The following is a 9,303-nucleotide window of genomic DNA, read 5'->3' as shown; positions in this document are numbered from 1 at the left end:
ACCGACACAGAGGAGGAATGGCTGTCCTGGCTCCACACCAGCAAGGAAAGTTTCAACACTGGCTCCCATCTACAACAAAATTATCAATAAGAATCATTTGAAAATAATTAAAACATAAAACTGCTACAATCAAAAGACTAATTGTGCCAGTAAAAAAGTTTTTCTAAATAAGTAAGCTCATCAGAGTAACCGCAAAAGAACAAAAGAAAAGCATACCTGAAGATATTTCACAACATGGTCAACAGCTTGACATGAGCTCATTTTCACACTCTTCTTGTGGCCTTTAGAGGTGGGGGGAAGCAAGTGAACCAAGAGCAGAACACTTGAAAGGTCACTATCCCAGCCTAGGGAAAAACAGGATAAATATCAGATATTCACATAAATCATTCAGATAATTTAAAGAAACGTACGAGTAAAACTTACCCAAACCACTGGAGTCTTGCTGCATGGACAAGAGGTTCTCAATGTGCTCATTGGAAGTCATGTTCTTGCAGTCAGCCAGGATCCTAGCTTTGAAAAATGTGGGCCATCTTGCCAAAAATCTTCCAGACACTTCCTCTCCAAACATTTGTATGAAATCTTGTTCGATCTACGGAAGAACATACATTTTCATACTTGTGTAATTTAAAGATTATACCCTAAATAAGACAGTTCACTGAAAAAAAAATTTCTTACCAAGCCTGGGATGTCAAGAAATCTTGGGAAGACATCCAAGACCGTTAAAGAGGACCTCTGATCTTGCACCAGCGACTGGCGGTACTGAAATGTGGCCCTCATCTTCTCTTTGATTGTTGATACATCAGTTGAATGTTTCAAAAACGATACTGCTTCATGACATTCATCACCGAGCAGCTGCTTATCATGGGTGAGAAACTCCCTCCTTCTCTTCGGACTATCTTGATGGACAGTGTTGGTGGAGGATCTCCGGGACTGAGCTGCAGAGTTGCGCTGAACAGTCTTTAACCTCCAGGCCAGGTATCCAGATCCACTCTGTGGGTCATAGAAGTGTTCCTGCAAAATTAAAAACAATACATTGTGTAACAAGATCAAAACATATCAGTACTTAAGTTACCATACAAGGTTATCATTTACAAACTCACATATCCATTGTCTGAGTATGGATCTCTGAGGCTTGGAAATAGAGAGATGATACCCAAAGCATATTTCCTTCGGACAGAGACTGGTGGGATTCTCCTGAAAGATAAACATGGCTGATGAACATTATATTTGCTTTTACTGTTACATTTACATCTTACTTTATTAGCTTCAGTGAGTTACATAATATGACAAATGATTTGCTTTTGTTTTAGTCCTGTATTTTTTATTACAGCAAAAAAAAGAAAACACAAATTGTTTGTACTGTTAATATATTGCTCTTTATAATGAATACAGAATGATCTACAATGAGTGAGCACTTTCTTAAAATAATGCAAAGTGCAAATACTTTTTAGTCTTACCCATGAATTTCAACCATGTCAGCCACAAGAAGATTTACCAACTTCCTCCGTGTGCTATCCTTCAACTTTTTTGTTTTTTCATATTCATCAAAAATGACTTGCCCCCCCGGTTTGGCTTGAAGAGCATTTCTCACCGTCTAAAAGAAAGAGTTATAAAATTAGCTGACATGTATCATCACATCCAACAATAAAACGACAATCTAACTCCACAATATCTTTGTGTATTATAGCGAATACAATTTGTAACAAAAATAGATGTGGCTGTATACCTCCTTGGCTGATTCCCATTCAGAATGGGTTCTTCTCCCTCCATTTTTCTCAAATATGACTGTTGCATCTGATGAATCAGAGGAAAAGGAGTCTCCAAACGCAGATGGAAATGAACTGACTGAAGTGGATGACTCAACTGAAGTCTTCGATGGATCAGGCTGAAGTAAAACTGTAAAGTAGTTTGAAAACATATACACACAATTATTTTTAGAAAGAAGAAGTTCTCCATAATATTCATGACTGATAATCTACTCGTCCCCTAACAAGGCTGAGTCTCACCTGTTGACCTTTCAGATGTCACTCTAACAGTAAGGTTGCCTGCTCGCAAAAGCTCCTCAAACACATCTGCATCCACATCTGTCCCTGATTCATCTGTCAGGTGCAACTCAGTCTCTAGTGGAAGATCTAGCTTTTGAATGACTAATAAAAACATATTTAAAGTAATAACAGATTATATTGTGAGCATTACCTCAAAATAGAAATTCCAAAAAGTATTTTTGAATTTGTCACAGTATATTACTATTTGGAAGCATATATACAAATCCATAAGATAAACATAAAATATCACATAAGTTCAACAGGAAATACACTAAGCACTCTGTTTACATTCTTGTCTGTGTGAAAAATGTTTCCAACCTTTCTGAAGAAATGTGTTGAAGTCCTCATAGCCTTCATTGGTCTGAGCCACTTTGACATACTTCTGGATTTCTCCAAATCTCACCTTCACCAGCATGATGCACTGTGAAGAAACAAATTAAAGTCTCCATAAATTTACATTAACGTTTCTGCATTTTTGTTGCTTTTCTATATGCTGGACTCTAGATGTAAAATTCCCAAGTAATTTCATCAATCTGAAATATGAACCTTGTCTTTAGCTCGTCTAGTTAATGTGTTAAACTGTGGATAGAGTGATGCTGAAACTATGAATCCCATATGAGCAGGGAGAGTCCTGCACACTTTCTCCACTGTTTAGCATAAATACGTTAGTGCTGTTGCTGGTCTGTGTCTCTAAGTGCAATGAGCCAGTTGACCCGGTTATTTATTTTATATGAAACGCGGTCCGTGATAGTGCAGGACTGTGAACGCGGCAGTGCACAGTCCTGGTGCACCTTGGTCAGCTGTTAAAGCTGTTCATTCATCCTGCATTAGTAGAAATGCGGACTTCACTACGTCCACCTCTCATGTCCGACCGACCATGCAACACTTTTCGCAAATCTCGAGGACAAAGTTGTGCCAGAGCAAAATTCCAGTCAATTTTGAATATCCAGACAGATGCATTTTCGGACGCTCTCAAAAAGAGAACATGTCCGGGTCAAACTCCCAAACGTGGCGGGGCTAATGCCTCCAGTTTAATCCGGACATTAACTAGCTAAAAACCTCTGACCAAAACATGGCCATTTGCATATCTTTACTGTCTCATCCTATATAAAATCAGACGCGTTGTATACTTACGTTACCGTAATTGTGCGTATTCATCCACACCATTATGCAAACTAAGTTTAAAATAAAAAATGCATAAAGCTATCAAGCTAACCTTAAACAGGGATTTTCTCGTCACAATGTCTACTGCAGACAAGACTCCGCCACTTCTAAATTAGCCTCTACTCCGCCTAGATTAAGTGAATTATTCGCACAGATCATAAAATTTGATAAACATGTCTTTACTTACACGAAGTTTGTCGAAAAGAGCCAGACGTCTTGGTCTGCTGTCTTCGCGGCGCGCTCCTCTTTGCTGGACACAGATCCGTTAGAAATCTAGAAGCTTCCGGTAGAAATTCAACTCTGTTTTGTGTTGGTTTTCAAAATCAACACTGAAAACAGTTACTTGGATTCAACTCACCAGATTAACACTAACTATTTTAAGCAATGACTCTCCCATAGGTTAATTTAACTAAATGAGTGTTGTATTGACTCTGAATTTTTAACACACAACACCAACACTGGAAATTTAACACTTTTGATTTTGCTGTGTGTGTGGAAGGGTTTTTCTTAACAAAATGACAAAATTTTCTTTAATTTCTCACAAAAACTACAATTTTCTCCTTTCTTTTGGTGGAAAATGATCAGCACATGCTTTTGCTTTGTAAAGTTAAGTGAACTGTAAAACTGCTGCTAAAATTTAGCAATTAATTGCAAATCAAAATGAAAAAAAAATAGAGGAAGAGTAGAGATAGATAAGTGCACTCAGAGCAAGGACTGGTCTATACACTGAATCAGGTATTTTCAGATCAAAGCAGGGCCAAACAAGGTGTCAGATTTGTTTTATCTGAGTTTTGAGTAGGTTGATAATTCAGACAACAAATAAGAGCCCACAATACAACTCTTACTCAAGTACACAAGAATAGTGGTGCATTTTGCATGAAGCATTTATTTCAAGTCACTTCCCTTTCAAGGATGGTGGTAATTACTGCCTGTAATTCACCAATCACTGCAATTGTTACACATGCACTACACATACATGACAAGTTATACCCTCTCTTCATTTACACGAGTATGTGATTGGATTAATAGCAGTATTTAGGATACTTGACTATGATCTCATCATGCACAAAAACTATTTAACAAAGCTTTTATTGAGGAAGCTATTTAGACACTGAAATAGACCAAATACTGAGAAACACACATGTGTATACGTATGTGTGTGTGAATGTGGGTGCATTAAAATAATAAAGTATTGTCACATTCAATTTCAACCAGTGAAAGTCAATAACAAGATACACTTTCTGAATCTGCTTGTTGGATGGAAAAATGAATGAATCAGCTGTACTGTATAACAAAGTTAAGCTATGTTTCTGTTTGAAGTTCAAAGAGGACTTCTAAACCCAAGAGGGCAGTTACCATTAATTCATTTTGTGTCATTGTATTCCTCCCAGAGGAGCAATTAAAAACGTACACAAAGTACAGGACAAATAGGTCTAACTTAAGCATATATGCGTGTACTGATGGATGCATGGCTTTCCTCAAGCCTTTCCTCAATCTGTTTGGAATCTGGGTTTGTAGTTAAATCCCAGTAAGTGTAGCAAGTGCACTTTTTGCCAGTAATGACAGATTGTTTCACATTGAGATACTGAGTTGATAGTTTCTTCACTTTGTCTGGTGGGTAACCTTTTGTAAGGATAATTCAGTGGCCTGATAAGAGAGGCGTGGTTCATAATAAACCAACAGTAATAACCAGCGAAACCCAGGAAAGATCTTAGCTCATTAAGATTAGTTGGAATTCACCAGGATTTTAATGCCTTAGTTTTCGTTGGGTCCATCTAGACTCCTGTTTCAGATACCATGTACCCAGGATATTTTACAGATGCATGGCAGAACTAACACTTCTCTGGAGAAAGCTTCAGGTCATAATCCTTCAGCCAACCAAGGACACGCAACAGCCTCCTCTCATGCTCCTCCAGTGTATCTAAGAAGATTATTATGTCATCTAGTAAAAGTAAGTGCTTCTTTCAGGTGTAGATCACCCATGTATTTTTCCATCAGGTGTTGGAAAGTGCTGGACCATTAGTAACATACTGTGGCATGCGGTCAAATTCCTAAAAGCCTAATCGCATAACAAAAGTGGTTTTGACTTTGTCCTCCTCAATCATAGTGATCTGATAGTATCTGGACCTCAAATTAAAGACTGTTAACCATCTGGACCCTGGTAGGAGTCCTCAAGATTAAGAAGTGGGTAGGCATCCTTCACTGTCTGTAGACAGTGTAGCTTATGCACAAACATCTCCAGGATAAAGTCGTTTAAAATACTCAGATCTCACCAGCTTCAAGGAGGTCATGGAGGTGCTTGCAAACTTCCTTGATGTCTTGTAGGTGTATTGGTCAAGCACAGTGTTTGAAAGGAGTCTCATCATCCAACTTGATATGGTGTTAGACTTTATTGCTGCAGCCAAAATCTAAATCATGCTTTGAAAAAACCTCTGGCATGTTGTTGTCAAAGTTAAACAGCAAATTTGAGTGTTCGGGAGCAACAGGCTTGGTCTGCACTTGCTAGGACAAAACACTGGCGGGTTCTCTAATGTTAGCAATCAATGTCGGCGGAGGAATCAGTGTGTCTTGCTCAGACTTATTCCTTTCAGTAACTGGAACCTTGTTAGGAGCATGACTTGGCAGGGTGATCAGGAAGTTTTGGATGCATAGACCACCAGGTAAAGGAGAGACAGGGTGCTCAATAAGTGCATAGTGTGCTGAAGATGGGGCTTTGAGGTCCACAAAACTATCAACAGTGACAGAACAGCCAGCACAAACAGTAAAAGGAGATTTACTGGCCAGTTGCACCACACAACAATCTCGGCTCTGTTGATGTTGCAATGCCAGAAGCCTCAGCACTGCTCTGTAGCCTTGAAATGATGTCGGGAATCCAGAATTGTGTAGACTGTGTACCCAGAAGATGGCTACACTGTGAGTCACTATTGTACAGTTTTTGTGAATTGTAGCCTCAGTTTCCTGTTTTTAGCTGACAGGAGTGGCACCTAGTATGGTCGTCTGCTGCTATAGCCCATCTGCTTTAAGGTTTGAGATGTGGTACATTCAGTTAATGGCTTTTTTGAAAACCTGGTTCTCCAATTAATAAATTTATTTTAGAGTGGGGTGCAGACAAGATCCATTAGGGATATGTGATATGGCACATTAAATATTTAGACATCAGCGGACCAGCTTTCATCTTTTTATTGTTGCAGTTCATTTATGTGTGTTCTCCTGCTTCACAGATGTTTACTTTCTTCAGTTCCAGTGCAGTTAATTAGCACTGGTGTGTTGTGTATTTGAACTGGTAAATAATGCTGCACTTTCTAAATAGTTAGTAGCTTGGTGGTACTTTTTTCTTTTATTTCTTTTTTTTCCCTTTTCTTCATAATATTTACATGTCACTTTATAGTCAACAAAGTACCTTTACCTGTTGCTTTTGCTGTCTTCTTTTTAATCACAATCATGCTGGCATGCTGGCCAATAACTCTGAGCTAGCAGTGCAGATTTTGCTAGGCCAGACACCTTCAGTGATCTTTGAGATGTCCAAAAGTTTTTTCTACTGCCATCCATGGGGAGCTCAAGCGGTAATTAAAGCTTTGCTTGAGTGCATAATGGTTGGAGAAGCCCTTCATCAGCTGCTTCCTGAGGGGATAAGCTGGGCCTCCGATTGTCTGCACATGGATTTTCACTCTGTTAAGAGTTATGGATTTCTGTCAGCAGAGTGATGTTGATGTATAAGTACTTTATTAAACCTCTGAGATCCCAATCAATTTAACCTGTTGGGGATGTAAGAAATTGATATCTTTCACACATACATTGATTATGTTCACATGTTGCTCTTTTAATGCTGTGTTTATTCAATGTACTTTTTTCATTTAATGAATGGGATGATGTATGCTATTAAAAGCTCAATGAATCTAAAACTACATAACATCCATGTATGTAAACCTGATGACACCAGACGTCCTGTGGTCGGGACATGACAAATAAATATATATTTTACCAGTCTCCTTTCCAACACAGCATCACAGCAATACCTATGTATATTCTGCCTCAAAAAAATACTTGGAATATGTGCATGAAGCTCCTGGTTTTATTTATTCAGCTCTGATGTCATGCCTTATGCTTCAATGGCAGCAAGTGTCAGCTGTTTATTTCCAGTAGCTTTAAATCCTCCCTGTCAGAAAACAATAGCTGGACACACAAGTCCACAAACAAATCATCCTGAGTGGCAGCAGGTGTACAAGTTCCTGTCTCACCTTTAAAGCAACACTTAAAGGAGAGTCTTAATGCTTTGATAATATTTAAGCCATGTTTCTGGCAATAAAATCTGGGGGATATTAATAGAAACGTTAAGCAAACACTGAGAAACCTGTAAGTCAGCCATCTTCTGAAAATTCCAAATAAAAACACATGAACTCCCACCAACAGTGACCTTAAATATACAGTTTGCTCAATCTACACAAGTGCTACATAAGCACATGCACAGTGACCTTCTTTGTAATTTGCAATCAGTGTTACAAGCTTGTGCAGCTTAATGCCCACAATTACTGTGATTTATGGAAAGTAATTAGTTACTCTAAAAGGATGATTATCAGAGATGATGAATGCATCTGTTTGCAAAGTTTTGGTCTCAGTCTGGGTTTTTCAAGTAGAGAAGTTGAGTTATTAAGTCAGTCATAGTGGTGGGTGTGTTTTTGATGGGAGTCAGGTCTGTCTACTCAGGTTTGCCACACAAATGAAAGAAAAATGGAAAAAGAGTTCCCAGATGGCAACAGTCAAAATTCATACAAAACAAGTCTTTGAGAGTTCTATGGCTGACTGAACGTTCAAAAACAAAGTGTTGACTTTCAAGAAAATAACCACAGTAGCACCTGCGTGTTTCAAAACAGAAAAAAAATCCCTTTTTTTTTTTCACAAAATCCACTGCTGCCTTTTAAGCTGGAAGTGCTCTGAAGTGCAACTTATGTAGTATTTCAACTTGTGTGGTTTGTCAAGTTTCTGCACTTGAGAAACTAAAGCTTCATTGGAGTCAGTAGGGAATATTCTCCACTTGACAGTTTGAAACAGGAAGTGGGTGCTCCTGTGTTCGAGGTAAATCAGAAGCCTGCATTGATTTTTTTAAGTTTATGAACTGAATGAGCTGCTTTAGTATGAAAAATTAACTCAAGAGTATAGCAACCAACATAATTAAAAAACTCTATTCATGAAGACATCACTGTCTACAGTCTGTATTTGGAATTAGTATGGACAGTATCAATATTCTGTTGCTTTTTATTCAGTAGTTTTTACACTAACCTTGTTTTCACATATCCTCCTCACTCGTGTGTGTGAAGCCAAATACACACCTTCTGTATCTGTATTTATCTATATTTGTATGTGTGTACTTTATGTGTGCCGGTAATTATAATCTAAAAGTTATTTAGAAATGAGCCCTTGAGGAGTACTGTGCTCTGAAAATGGATAGAGGACAAAAACAGACTCCCACATGTAAACATGCGTTAAAGTGAAGGAAACGTGCTTTATACTTTATGCTTTGTGCTTCATGTTTCCGTACCAGGTGGTTTCAGTTGATAATTATGGCATGCAACCATAGAAGCTCAGCTCATTATATTCTTGAGTGTTTGGTATGACACACTTAATCTCTGTTCAGTTTAACTGTGACTGTTTGGGGTTATAAATGTTAATATTGTGAAGAACATATTACTTATCTCGTCACACTGGAGCAGGAAATCAGTAATTACAGTAAATTATACATCATTATCCTGCAGCACATTTGGGTTGGCAGTGGTACATTAATATTTCAACTCTGGGTGGAGATCTAGAGGTTCTAGCAGCTTCTATGCCAAAGTGTGACAGGTCAAATCAGTCTGAGGGAGAAAGTTTAGTAAATAAACTTGCTTTCCTTCAGGGTGAAATAATCTTAGTCAGGCCTGTGCTGAGAAAACAGGAGTGATCGTTCACGGTAATTTAAATGCATGTCTAAAAATTGGAGTAATATCTTTAAGATGTCAGGAAGTGACAGAGTGTAATTATTTATTACAGGAAATAAAGTGTTGACCTATGTAGTTGGAAACTTTGCCTTCATAATGAAACATTCCATGAGTGTCAAAGC

The 9,303-nt window shown here is 38.2% G+C and overlaps 1 protein-coding gene across 1 annotated transcript; it reads right to left on the bottom strand.

The window, feature by feature from the left end:
- Positions 1-334: 334 nt before the first annotated feature.
- On the bottom strand, positions 335-2,682 carry LOC121631579. The gene is made up of 8 exons (XM_041972587.1): positions 2,364-2,682; positions 2,007-2,147; positions 1,727-1,896; positions 1,458-1,594; positions 1,101-1,194; positions 676-1,011; positions 411-589; positions 335-344 (listed from the first exon to the last, which is right to left on the bottom strand). The coding sequence occupies exons 1-8, from the start codon at positions 2,458-2,460 to the stop codon at positions 335-337; spliced, it is 1,164 nt and encodes a 387-aa protein (XP_041828521.1). The 5' UTR covers positions 2,461-2,682.
- Positions 2,683-9,303: the final 6,621 nt, after the last annotated feature.

This window comes from Melanotaenia boesemani, chromosome 20 (assembly GCF_017639745.1).
Source record: "Melanotaenia boesemani isolate fMelBoe1 chromosome 20, fMelBoe1.pri, whole genome shotgun sequence".
Classification (NCBI taxonomy): domain Eukaryota; kingdom Metazoa; phylum Chordata; class Actinopteri; order Atheriniformes; family Melanotaeniidae; genus Melanotaenia; species Melanotaenia boesemani.
This window is presented reverse-complemented; position numbering and strand designations above follow the sequence as displayed.